At 41.9% G+C, this 13,846-nt stretch overlaps 2 protein-coding genes across 2 annotated transcripts in view; one reads left to right on the top strand and one right to left on the bottom strand.

Moving 5' to 3' along the window:
* The first annotated feature begins 480 nt into the window (after positions 1–480).
* LOC144512808 (ankyrin repeat domain-containing protein SOWAHC-like) lies at positions 481–3,327 on the top strand. The gene is made up of 2 exons (XM_078243748.1): positions 481–1,531; positions 2,031–3,327. The coding sequence occupies exons 1-2, from the start codon at positions 683–685 to the stop codon at positions 2,838–2,840; spliced, it is 1,659 nt and encodes a 552-aa protein (XP_078099874.1). The 5' UTR covers positions 481–682; the 3' UTR covers positions 2,841–3,327.
* Positions 3,328–8,832: 5,505 nt separating this feature from the next.
* Positions 8,833–13,846, bottom strand: part of LOC144512802 (E3 SUMO-protein ligase ZBED1-like) — a 7,322-nt gene continuing 2,308 nt past the window's right edge. Inside the window, exon 2 of the mRNA XM_078243740.1 lies at positions 8,833–12,070. Coding sequence (XP_078099866.1) covers positions 9,975–12,020 — 2,046 coding nt within the window. The 5' untranslated portion in view covers positions 12,021–12,070 and the 3' untranslated portion in view covers positions 8,833–9,974. The remainder of the gene's footprint in view (positions 12,071–13,846) is intronic.

The following is a 13,846-nucleotide window of genomic DNA, read 5'->3' as shown; positions in this document are numbered from 1 at the left end:
CTCGGTCCTGTTGCGCAACGCAGCAACCACTTCACGTTTATACATACTGTACACACTGGCAAGATGACAAACATTTATTTCCCAATAGGTTGTTAGGCTTTTTTCTTACACTTTATTTTCTTATCCTTCTACTTGCAACAGCTCATATTTATAAATCAAATAATAAACCATCCCTTTTAATTTTTTTAAACATCAATCTTTAAAACAAGAAAGCCAATAAAACCCTAAATCTATGTACCTATGTAACATTAGTGGGAGCTTATTTATGATTTATGTCTGTTCTGATCCCCCTTTTGCATGTTTTTAATTTCTTTCATCATGCAAATTATGTTAAACAAAATCCAGTTTAAGTTAATAATTGCTATTTCATTTTAAACAATCATGCTTGAACGTGTACAAAAGAATAGCAACACGATATTTTTTTTTAACAATTTAACCCCCCTACAGACTAAATGGTACAGTCCGCAACGTCTTTTTTCTGGCCCTCGGTTGCTAAGAGGCAGAGAACGCCTGATTGAACGCTAGAAATACAACGCAGGTAAAAGCAACGCCTCACACCTGTGTCGTCGCTTGTACGCGTATTAACCGATCTACTTTAGTCATTCCTGTTCCGGAGGACTATTAGGTGGAGATTTCTGCAACAAACAGAAAAGCATGCTTACAAAGACGTTTTGTTACTTTAATGGTTAACGTTTCTTTCCCCCCCTCCCTCTGGATAACAATGGCCGCCGACTGTTCCGAAGAGGCGATTCTGGACTTTGTGAAGGTGAACGGGGGCAAAGTGAAAAACACGGATTTAATTAAGCATTTTAAAGTCGTGTTCCCGGACGACCCGGAGAAGAAAACGGCCGTCCGTATGACATTTAAAAGCTACGTTGACCACATTGCGTATGTGAAAACTGAGAGCGGAGTTAAATATGTCTGTCTGAGAAAAAAGTTCCGCGGGTCAGAGAAGGAGAATGGCACGGAGAGAGATTTAAACCAAGAGAGACTAATTACGCCGTATAATCCGGACCGAGCAGGCGGGGAGGTGCAACGGCAAACCCCGCCTGGCTCAGGTTACAGAAGTGACAGCCAGGTGAGAGTTACGCATGCTTTCTCCACTGCTAAAACCATTTCCCCGGACAAACTCGACAAGAGTCGGTGTCATGACTCTGTCTGTGTAGTGGAAGAGGCGGACAGTCCCTCAGGGGAGATGGGAAACAGAGGAAGCCTCCGCAGAGAGCAGAGGGAGTCCAAGAAGGAGCGTGTTGGGAAAGCTCCTCCTCGCATACCAGACGTTGCAGTGACTGAAGCTTCGGCTCTCCCCGCAGCAGAGGGACCGGTGTTCAACCTGCCCGGGCCTGCACAAACTGGTCCTACAGGACCGGAGCAGGCAGCTAGACTCCGTCCCAGAGACACACCTGCCACCGAGTCTCTCTCACGAGAAGAAGCAGAGCAGATTCCGAACTCTAAAAAGGAGGACACACACGGTGCGTCTGGGAGTGAAGGAAGACCCTGCCTGCACGTCATGACGGACCTCTCCCCGCAGGTGAGTCTGGCTGGGAATCACCAGAGGCCGACGACTTTAAACGTATTGCGATATTGGTAATTTATTACCTTATTTACAACTTTGAATTCTAATAACAAGGCAACTTTCTCAGTTAGTTCTTCTTTGACGTTTAAAAAAAAAAAGTCTTTTACGCTTTCAACGCTTTTCACCGATGCAGTTTTTGACGTTTTTTCAGGAATTTTCTTTTTAATGCCTTTTCTACGCTTCTTTTTACACTGTTTTTGAAAAAAACGTACCCCTTTTTGGATATGCGTCAAGTAGTTGTGCCTCAACCTATCCAAACTGCGACCGCTTCACAGCGTTTAATGACGCGATTTAAAACGTTACGTTCTGTGGTTTAGATATAAGGACGTATTTTCTGCCACCGCTAGGGGTGCTAGTTTATGAACCGCTCCTGTGGGTCGTATTAGAGGGTAGCAACAAACGACCGACTGGTTAAAACTTTGCTGTCTGGATCCCCCCCTCCCCCCTCCTCCAGGTGAGGCGCAGCGGTGTGTTCCGCAGCTCGGCGTGCACGTCCTCTCGAAACGACAGCGACGCCACCTCTGTGGTCTCCTCCAACCCGGACGACGACAGGGCCTTGGCCACTCTGGACCCGCTGGAACACGAGTGGATGCTGTGCGCTTCAGACGGCAAGTGGGCCAGCTTGTACCAGCTCCTCGCCGCGGAGCCCAGCCTCGTCCTGAGGAAGGATTTCGTCACGGGCTTCACGTGCCTGCACTGGGCGGCCAAGCAGGGCAAGCCGGAGCTCATCGCGCTCATCCTCAACTTTGCCAAACGGCACAACGTCCCCGCGAGTGTCGACGTCCGGTCGAGCAGCGGCTACACGCCGCTGCACGTTGCCGCCATGCACGGCCACATGGAGGTGGTGAAGCTGCTGGTGGGCGCCTACAGCGCCGACGTGGACGCCCGAGACTACAGCGGGAGGAAGGCCTGCCACTACCTCACGGACAACGTGAGCACGGACATACGGGACATCGTCGGAGCGTACGAGCGCTCCGACGCGGAGGACGAAGGCCCAAGGGATGCAGGAAGACGCTGGAACGTCTCCAGGGTTCTCCAGTCTCACCTGAAGCCACTCGGCGACTCTGTGGACGGGGGGGTCGCACCCAGAGAGAAACCCCTCAGGAGGAAGTCCTCGCTTTACAGGATGAAGCCCAAACTGCAGAAGCGCCGCTCAAGGACGTCACAAATCGTCCACAGCACGTCGTTCCTGGGCACAGAGGAGCTGGAAGGGTCCGCGAAGGATTCCTTTAGATCCAGACCCAAGACGGCTTTCTTTGGTTGAGATCATCATCATAGAGCTAATGGACCTTTTCCACGGCAGACATTTTGAATTGTCATAGTAGGAAAAGCACAGCTGAAATTGAACAAGTGTCCGAGTAAGCTATTTCAGTGAGTCAGCATGCACATTACCAGGGCCTCTCCTAAGTGGAATGCAGCCATCATTAATGGTTTTGACTACGCCTGTGCTTTTCCTACTATTACATGTCAACATGTCTGCCGTGAAAAAGATCTATCGCCAGTGCCACACGGATGCAGAATTCTGCAGTCTTTCCGTAGTCTTTAAACAAATTAAAAAAAACTAAAATAAAACTAGCAGACCCGAGCAGAAGAACAGTCTGCTGAATTCTGCAGAATGTTTCAACAGATTGGAAACAAACAAGTAAAAAAAAATAGAAATGAAACTAGCAGACCCAAGTAAAAAAAATAAACAGTCCGCTAAATTCCACGGATATTTTATTCTGAAAACTGTAAAAAAAAAAAAAAAGTTTGTAATGGCTGAGCAAAAAGTTTTGTATATTTTTTCCATCTCAGGTATTAAAACCCATGATACGCTGCTTAAAGAAAATGTACACCAGGTTTTTTGTGGAACAGAAACTGCTGGCAGCATCTCATTGCAATTTAGTTACAGTTACTTTTCTATAGTTACATTATTTGTATCTCTGTAAATGACTTACCCGATATTCTTTTCTTTACAATGACGACACCTTGTTTATTGCATCTTTGCACATCTGAACAAGCGCTTAGATTTCTATTTGTTACATAATATAAGTATGTATAAAATACTTTTAAAGAGCTCAAGTGTAGTAAATATTTTTTGGGTTAACAGGGCCATTTTTAATGATCTGATTAAATAAATAAATTCTACTCAAATGTCATTGCAGATGTATGAAGGACTGTGTCTGATTTGACTCTTCTCATTGTCGGTGCAAATGTGAAAATATGGATGTGACCACAATAATCAGAAATGTGTCACCAGCTGGAAAGTAATTAACATACACAACAAATGACGGAAAGCATGTCATATTTTCTATAGAAGAGGAACTTCTCTCTCTCTGCTTGAGTTGAATGATACAGACTGGACTCTCCACGTAAATACGTATAATGACAGTTTGTGCCAAATGAAGGCTTTTCATTGTGTCCTTAATCCTCCCTGAGAGGAAGAAAATTCCCAGTGCGGCGGCCTTCACGTGATCAAAAACTCCATGTTGAAAGATTTTAAAGACTTAAATCACTTGAAACCACACATTCTTTGAGTCATAAAAAGTTATAGTATATCATGTCGAAAAAAAATCATTAAGTAGTAATTAGTGTGTCGAGAGTCAGGAAAAAAGTCACAGTATAGTATGTCGAAAAAAAAAAAGGCATGAAAAGTTATAGTATGGGAAGTCAAAAAGTCATAGCATGGTATGTTGAAAGAAAGTTGCAGTACAGCATGTCAAAACAAGTCATGAAAGTTAAAATTATGAAAAAAAGCATAAGAAAAGTCTTTGTAGTATGTCTAAATCAATCGCACGCGATGCATCCGTCTGCTCTCAGAATAAGCCTCTTCCGCAAATCCTATTCTCCCTTCTTGGGAGGCTGCCGTGAAATATTCCGCCAGGGCGAGCTCAATTTAGAGAGAAAAGCAGCGATTTGTCAGGATCATGTTGTTTTACAGGCGGGCCATAGTTGTACTGCTTTAAAAAGGGACTGTTTAGCCAGATTGCATTGGTTTGGTCAAAGGGCCCGATACCTAAACTTAACCATCTAGACACGATCATTATCTGACCTCTTACGGGACTAAAGAGGAAGGGGAACTACAGAAAGGAATAATAAAATAAAACGTGTATAAAAGAAGTCACACTTACAGTACATTTTCAGATTAAACAACCCCCTCTAATGTATGGATAGTTAAACAAATAAATACAATATATTAGACCTGCTAACATTAATTGATTAGTTGTCAACTATTAAATTAATTGATTAATCGGTTTGAGTAATTGTTTTTTATGAAAAGCTTGTTAAATGTGAATATTTTCTAGTTTCTTTACTCCTCTGTGACCGTTAACTGAGTATCTTTGAGTTGTGGACAAAACAAGACCATTTGAGGACGTCATCTCGGGCCTTTGGGAAACACTGATCCGCATTTGTCACCGTTTTCTGACATTTTGGAGACCACACAACTAATCCATTCATCCAGAAAATAATCTACAGATTAATCAATTAAAATCATCGGTAGCTTAAAAAAAAAAAAAAAACACCGTCAAAAAAAGCAACAAAAACATAAAATTATAGCTGTTCCGCAGCGATGGTCGGGGCCGGAAGAGAAAAATGCGGTGGATGGAGGAGAAAAAGGGCAAATAAATGAAGATTCTGTCCGCAGAAGTACCAAACGGAGACATTCCTACTCATCCGTTAGTATGGAACAGATCTACTGTTTAGGTGAAGGTTCATGAGTGGTGCATTGGGGTTATTTGGTATAATAAGATGGTCACCTCGTGACAAGAGGGGCTTGAACTCCCAACCTTTGGTTGGAAGATAAGTGCTGATCTCAGTGAGGTATTGGCCAGGTGTAGACACTTCTGTGTCCGTGAACATCAAGTATTTAGTTTGGAAGAAATTGCAGCGTATGCAGTAAAACATGTTAATGCACTGTGGGCTCAATTTTTGATACAGTATATCAAAAATCTGAATAACAGTTTTGTGGAGACCAGTCTGGAGATGAAGTTTCCAAAGTTTGGTGTCAATAGAACCTAAAATGTGGGAGGAGATAGCTTTAAGAAGTTTTGCAGTTTTTATAGAAAGTAGAGTAATAGACTCTATTGGGGCTACCGTTTGACGTAAATTGCGAAGACGTAGCATGTACGGTTGATTGAATTTTAGATGGCTGCTGTAGCGCAACCATCAGGACTATTAGCATACCAATCGGACCGATTAAGTTTGGCACAGAGCAGGACTTGTGTGCACAGTTTGGTGACAAAAACAATAAAAATGGCGGTAAAAGAGCCAAAACAGCAAAAAAATGCAACTAGAGGAGGAGTCAGGCCTCCTAAAGGCCTACCAGCACATAGCTCTTTTTCCACAGCTCGGCACGCAGCTCCAAGTCGTAGGAAGTGTCCGAAGACTGCTTCCTGTGGCCGTTGTACAGGTAACAGCCCCCCCGACCCCCTTCCATCTCACAGGCAACTGCAGCGTACACGGATATGGATGCTCACTCAGCTGGAGTCTGAGAAGTACAGAAGAGGAGTTTAGTTCCTCAGAATCACCTGCTTTAAAAGGGTACCTTCATTATTTTCAAACCCGTTATAGTGTGTGTTGATGATGTGAACAAAAAAAATATTTGAAACCGGTCCAGTACTGACCGAGAACGCTGTAACCATCAGCCGCTAACGGGGCTGCAATGTGAAGGAAAGAAAAAAAACAAGGCATTGTTCCGTCTTCTTTTGTCTTAGGTGAAGATAAGCTCTAAATGTGGGGGTTAATCTATGGAAAAGATGCAAAAGTTTACAATACAAAGTAAAGATTCAGTTTTACTTTGGTGAAGAGTTCCACAGGATAGGATCTGAGCTCTCCTATTGTTTAAAGGGTACCTTTTGATATTTATTTTAAGTGACTAATGGAAAAAAAAAAAAGTTGAAATGGGTCCAGTATTAAGCAAGATGGCAGCGGCAAAACACGTAATGAAACATTAATGGGCAAATGTTCGCCGTCAGTTTTGCGTCCACTAAAAGTGCTGTTTTAGGCTCGGATTCGGAAAAAGTGACGTCAGAAAAAAAAATAGAACGTTACAACTATCATGTTTTCCCAAATGATGTACAGTTTTAAGCTTTTTTTTTAGTCATATCTCGAAAAAATAGTGCATATAGCTGCTGTAAATGGAGCATGCCCCCGGACCCCATGGGCTGAGCCCCCAATGTTTACAACGTCTGGCTCCACCAGAGCCTAATTAAAACGGCGACTGTGCGGCCATTTCACGATGTTAAATAGAACGGTCATCCATGTTAGGTTGTTTGAGAGTAATGTTTTCTTGCCAAACCTTAAGTAGTTCTGTTTTACATTAACTACGTGTTTAAAAGTGTGACCGTTACATTCAAAACTCAACTTCGACAGATCTCGCGGCCACTGTGCGGCCATTTCAAACAAAATGTTAAATAGAGCGGTCATACAAGTAGTTTTGGGAGTCATTTGACATAAAAAGATCGAGATTTCCAGGATGTTAGACTGGAATGAGAGAACTATAAGATAAAAAAAGGATGTTAAAAAAAAAAAAAAAAAAGTAATAAAGCGTCGGAAACATTTAAAAGACCTATAAAAATGACCTATGTCAAAAAGCGACAAACATTTTTTTTGAAGTGTCAAACAAAAACATTGAAAAACAGCTACAGAATTTCCAAAAAAATGGCAGAAAAAGGTGACAAAAACAGACAAAAAAATTCTACAAAACCAAAACAATGTTGGACAAAGCGCATAAAGCGTCGAAAAAGCGCCATAAATGCCAAAGAATGCGGCAAACGTAAAAAAAAAAAAGAAAAAGTGTCACAAAAAAATGTTTTCCTAAATCTCCTGAATGACTTCAGAGTCTGCAGCGGTGCTAGCAGCTCGACTGCTGATGAGACTCACCTCCCGTTTAAGTCTTACACGTGCACCACGCCTGCATAGTGAGTAGCCGAGGTGTTGACAATCCTGAAGAAAGTGATTTCTTTCTTTAAAAACGCGTCAAAACGTCAACAAAATGTGCCAAAAACATCGAAAGCGGCGATTTAAAAACGGCAAAAGAGCAAGTCTGCCGACCTCAAAACAGAACAGACCCAACTGCTGGAAGAACTGCGCATTTTTGAACTAAATCAGCTGCCGTAGTCAGCTGCGCTGCTGTACATTATGGGATGAGGGCAAGTTTGCACTTTAGCAACATAGCTTGATGGCAACTTCCTGAAAAAAAAACAAAAACTTGGGAGTCGTGAGGTGGTGCGGAGCCGCAGATAAATATGCTCCGATGAACACATTATGTCCCAACTTTCTAAAAAACGACAGGAACTCTTCGCATTGTGTTGCTGCATTTTGGTGCGTTTCACCAACTCATGAACTTATTTGGACCAGAGCAAACAGTGTGGTGTGCAAAGGAACCCAAACGACAAAACAACGCTACAAAACGTAAAAGAACTGCCATTGGTCCGGACTAAATGAACCGTCGAAAAAAAGCGTCAAAAACATGAAATAGGGTAAAAAAAAACGCCAACAAAAAACACAAATGTCAGCGACAAAGGACGAAAGCACCCTTAGACAAAAAAAAATCAATTAAAACAACTGAATTAATAATCTTCTGGCTGTCATGCAGCAAGCGTTCTTTGCACAAAATATAAAAGAAGAATGGCTGGGTTTGGCAATATAGGCCAACAGGGTTTTTCCTGCATAGAGGAATTTTTGGCCCCCCCCCCCCCCCAAAGAAACTAAATGCGCTAGCACTTTGTCTGATCTATTTGTTTATTTGTTGTATTTACACAATGGTACACGTGTCTCTTTTTTAAATCTACAATACAATATTCTTACAATTTTAAATATATTGCCATATACTGTAGTATAGTGCATTGTATTACCTTTTTTCCCCCCCAACTTCAAATTATGTCCCCAAAAGAAAAACATTGTCAACATCTGTTTCATCTAAAAAGATACATTTCTCAACAAAACAAACTTAACTGCACCATCTAGTGGACTTTAAAAGCAATTGTTATTCTAGTACCAAAACGTTGAATTCTCGTGTGCAAGAGTATTAATCTATATAATAAAAGATTAATACTTGGCATTTTGATACGCTATTGTATTGATACAGTATACAGACATGCATACCCTGTATCAGGGGTATACATGTAAAGGGGGTAAACCCTCTTTAAATCGATCTAAAATAAAAACCATAACAGCTAGAGCATTCATTCTTTTTGCAGCAGAAAGCTAAGGCATCTGTTCTTCACGTCGTCACGTTGTACGTAGGCCTGTAACAATTCCAAATTTTGCTGGACAATTTTTTTAAATTTATTTATCACTTTTTTCAAAACAAATTGAAGTTTAAATTAATCCCAGGATACATATTTTATTATACATCACTGTTATGTGACCCAGATACGCAGGTTCACAGCCTACGAAGTAAACCACACTTTTATATTATCATAAAACATTGTATTTTTTTGCTTAAATGGACAAAAAAAATTGAAAGTAAAACATTCATTCCCGTCAAAAAACAAAGCATTAATCATAAACAAAAAAAAACAGAGCGTGTTTAATTTCTCTGGCTTTAGACTGCTGCAGCCCAGGATGTTTTGGAGTTGCTATGGCAACAAGGGACAGCTGCCACCAGCATAGTTTTAGCTAAACAATCCCACTTTAAATCACTTTTACAATTTGGCACATCTAAACAAAATCAACCATTACCATCAACAGTCTTATGACTTAGGACCTTAACAAAAGTTAGCAAACAATTTCTGCACAGATTAAAAAAGTAAAAGCACAAATCCCCGTGGAACCACGTTAGCATAATTTTAACGAATAACGGCCATTTCCGTTACAGCGTTGTCATTTACGGTAACGTTTCTAATTAAACAAAAGCACCATAGTAGATTAAACACCACAGACGGACTAACTACATTACTTAAACACATGTAACAACTTCGGTGGATTTTTAAGTTAGAAAGCTGACTGAACTTGCAACTGCGGGTGGGGCGTCCTCTGGTAGGAATCCATAGTATCATAGGCCAGCTAACGTTACTGCCGTATGTTAATGCCACGTTCGCAATACCCGCGATGATGGATCCAAACAATAGTGTGAACAATCTCATAAAAAAAAATGCTCTAATGCTTAAATTGCGGTTATACAAAACGCGATTATGTAAATAAAAAAAGGCAGTTAGACAATTATTTAATAATTGTTGCAGGCCTAACTCTACGCTTGTGATGTCGTCATCACCTTATGTGAAGTTCGGTGCAAAACCGAGTGACACCTTTCAAATGCAGATGAAACTATCAAAACAATACCCAGCCCTAGTTAAGTTATTACGGGTCCATTACATTAATACTGACCGACTGATACACCTTGATCTCATTTCTTAATGCTATGTTAGTAAAAAGTAAAAATACTATGACTTTTTGCAATTTTCAGCCCAGTCAGTCATTCAAGTTGCTGGCCCAGATTACTGCTTCCCTCATTGTCCAAATCGTCCTCACAGGGTTCAGGCTCACAGTAGCTCCGCGAGTTCTCATACAAGAAGACCTGCTGATCTACTAAAGCTGGGGCTATGCGGTTCCTTTTCCCAGACAGGACAGTCCCGGAGGAACTTAACAGCCTGTGAGGAGGGACACTGGTGGCAGGAACACACCAGTACTTCTGGAGCACCTTGGGGAGGGTGGGGAACAAGGGTGCATGACTCGACCACCACAGCAAAGGGTCTTCATTCAGACCTAGGACTCTTTGTGATTTGTAGTTGCTCAGCTCCTCTACAACCTGGGCATGCAGCTCCTCCTGGCTCTGGTCTGCATCGGACTGACGAAATATGGCAGCCAAAGGGTTGTCTTGGGTTGCGCTGCCTGCTGAAGACTCTCGTAAAGGCGTCTGCTTTTTGCTAGGTGGCTCATCTGATATCAAGGAGAATTCACCTAGGCACGGTCGCTCGGCAATCTGTTTCTCAAGGACTGCTTTTGCCTCATCAATGATGTTACTCTCAATTTTGGAGCGTTCCTGAGTGGACAGGAAAGGCAGCTTCTTGTACCGAGGATCCAGGAATGTCGCAATGTTGAGGAACGTTGAAATTTCTTGCGATAGCTGTGTGTTCTGTGAATAGGTGCTTGCCAGGACCTTTGAGATGACCTCTTTGGTCATGCTGATCTCTTTGAGGTCCCCTTCCTTGACTTTAAGAGTGGTGTTCAGCAGCATATGAAGCACGGGCCTAACCATGCTAATGGTTGGGTACCTGCAAGAAGTGATCATGTTTGCCACAACTTTAAAAGGCTGGAGAACGCAAATCAAGCCCTCCAACAAGGCCCAGTCAGGGCCATCAAAGCTGAAATGATGATCGCTTGAACTCTCTACAAGCGTTGCAGTTACAACAACCTGTTGCTCTTTCAGTCGCTGTAACATTGCCAACGTGGCCAACCAAGATCTACCTCGGTCTGTGATGAGTGCACACTGAGGGAGCCCATGCTGCTTCTGTTTGTCCCTTAGCAGATACATTGCCGGTTCTTGGAAATGATCGATGAGTTTGCGGCAACATCCCAAAAAGCTGTCAACACGCGGCAGCTGGAAGGCTTCATCCATTGCGCGATTGACAGTGTGTCCAAGGCAAGGCATTTCCACGGACAGCTCCAGGAGGGAGCATGCTTTCATGATGTCCACTGAACCATTTGTGGTGGCACCGCTGACTTTATGGGTTATTCCCCATTCAACAAATGCTTCATACATCGCCCTTGTGATGTTCTCCGCGGTGTTGTCCTCTTGCACTTCGAAAGTTTTGAGACACTTGTTGGTCATAGAGAAGCCAGTTGTACTGTTGTAATTAACAGAATGCACAGAGAGCGAAATGTACGACCTGTTCTGGGTTTGGCTTTGCCAAAGATCTGTTGTAACGCCACAGTTCACAACCCCAGCTAGTTCACTAAAGACCATGTCCCGGGCACGGCAGTACATCTGAGGAAGCATTTTAACTGCCAGGTCGCTTTTGCTCGGTGGAAAGTACCCAGGGTCGACGGTACTCATTAACGTCTTGAAAGTAGGCTCTTCAACGACAGACACAGGGTACAACCCCTCACAGATGAAGTTGATGACAGCTGTCGTCAGATCATTGTGGCGTCTGTTTTCATAGCCCGAGCTCTGCCTTAAGTTGGTGTCCTGGGATTGCTGCTGAACATGTAGACCCGAGGGCTCAGTCTTTATCCTGGAGAACGCTGTAGCAAACGCCTCTCGCATCTGATCCGTGTTGCTCTTCACAAACTCGCTGAACTCTACGGGGTGGTTCTTCTCAAGGTGGTAAGAAAGATTGGAGGTGTTTCCAGAGTAGGCAATTTGACTCATACATACACGGCAGTAAATCCGTTTCCAGTGCAATATGCAGCCATATGCGTCGGTGTCAAAGCCAAAGTATTTCCAGACTTTGCTTTTCGCCCGTGGGTGTGCGACCAGATTGGGGCCAGAGCATGAAGGTCCTGAACTTTTACCCTCCATTGGTTCCTTTTTGTAAGCAATCCACTTTGCTGCCTTCACTTACTGAGCACCTGACAAGAATGGTAAACATGTGAGGATGTTGATTAAAAAAAACAAACATTCTAGCCATTTATGAAGCTACACTGAGATGGAAAATCTCAATCTAGGGATGTAACGATGCAATCAACTCACTAATCACGTAAACACGATTTTTTCAGGATTCTTAACGAAATGAGGTGCAGACAAATGAAAATAAAGAAAAAGAAAGAAAGAAACAGAAACAAAACAGAGAGAGAAGTAAAGGATAAAAAGAGTAAAAAAAGATAGAAAGACAGAAAGATGTAAAAATACACTCAACTCTCAATTCAGGATTTTAAGTTAAGGATTTTTTACAAAATGAGCTGCAGATACAATATTCCATGTTATGTTTTATCTTATATTTCTAAAACAAATCCCACGTCAAACTAACTTCAGTCCTTCCAGAAAAATGCTGACTTTTTTTGTGATTGTTGCGGGCAAAAATCCTTGATTATGATTATTACGTTTTCTTAAAAAATGCGATGGAATATGCGGGATATTTCTGCAATTTTATGCCATGAAATTGCGGGAACTTGCAAAAATTGCGTTTTCATCGTGGCTTCACCGCGGGGTTTGCGGCTTTTCGACGATGTTCACGTCGCGTAATTACGTCACTTCATAACGTTCACATGGCAACAGGGGAAAACAGCTGCTCTTGTGTGAAGTAAACGTAACATTTTTCAACTTTCTGCTAAGATATGTGACTTTTTTGCAACGATAAAGCGGGGATTATGAAATCATGCAAGCCCTGCATATTTTGCGCGGAAATCGGCAATTTATGGGGCGAAAGTGCGGCGTATTTGAAAAATATGCGGACTTTGGCCGATTTATGCATTGAATTATGCGATCGCATAATCGCGATTTTCTGGGAGGGACTGTAACTACATAAACAGAAACCAATCTTCAAATGAATAAACTAAGATAAAAAAGCAACAAAAACGGCTAAAGTCGTAAAAAGCGACAAAAACGTCAAAAAAAGCGAAAAATGACAAAACACGCTTCAAATATAGCCATCTTTAATCCATTCAAGATGCATCGTTACATCCCTAATGTTGACATGCACACATAACAAGAAAAACAAAACAAAAAATCACGTCAAGGCAGGAAATCTGTTAACTTGCAGTGATGCAGGAGTCTGAGAAATTCTACCTTCATGAACTTTGTAATGTAAAGCTTTTGTTTAAACATTAAGAGAGATATTGTATGGGACCATATGAAGGTCATTATTATTTTGAACTTGTAAAAACGTTTGGTAGCTACAGAATTATTTGTCACAAAGTCTGAGCAACAATCACACACATTTCCTGTCCGCGTTTGGGACCTTTACAACACAAAAATGTCCTGTGTGACCCTGAAGTTACGAACACGAAGTTACGAACACGAAGCACGAGTTACAAGTCAGAATTTGAACAAGTTTTTTTTATTTTTTTTTACGCCCAAGCCTCAATGTTGAAAATATTCCTCCACAAATTTGAAAAACACATGCACAAAATAGATTTACGGCTACGAAACGTTTTTACAAGCTCCAAATATTAATGACCCTCATTTAATCCCACAGTGTTGATAACATTATTGGACATTCCGGCAGCTACAGTTAGGCTATCGTGCTGTTAAAATTAGGGCTGGGCAATACATCAATATTATATCGATATCGTGATATGAGACTGGATATCGTCGTAGATTTTGGATGTCATAATATCGTGATATGACGCGATATATCGTGATAAGTGTTATCTGTCCCTGGTTTTAATGGCTGGATTACAGTAAAG

The sequence above is a fragment of the Sander vitreus genome, chromosome 24 (assembly GCF_031162955.1).
Source record: "Sander vitreus isolate 19-12246 chromosome 24, sanVit1, whole genome shotgun sequence".
NCBI classification, from domain to species: Eukaryota; Metazoa; Chordata; class Actinopteri; order Perciformes; family Percidae; genus Sander; species Sander vitreus.
This window is presented reverse-complemented; position numbering and strand designations above follow the sequence as displayed.

What these genes read in the sequence shown, in the direction of transcription:
- LOC144512808 (XM_078243748.1), top strand. Translation starts at nt 683, where the DNA reads ATGGTTAACGTTTCTTTCCCCCCCTCCCTCTGGATAACAATGGCCGCC. An exon ending in TGACGGACCTCTCCCCGCAG is followed by an intron (nt 1,532 to 2,030) that starts GTGAGTCTGGCT and finishes CCCCTCCTCCAG; the next exon opens with GTGAGGCGCAGCGGTGTGTT.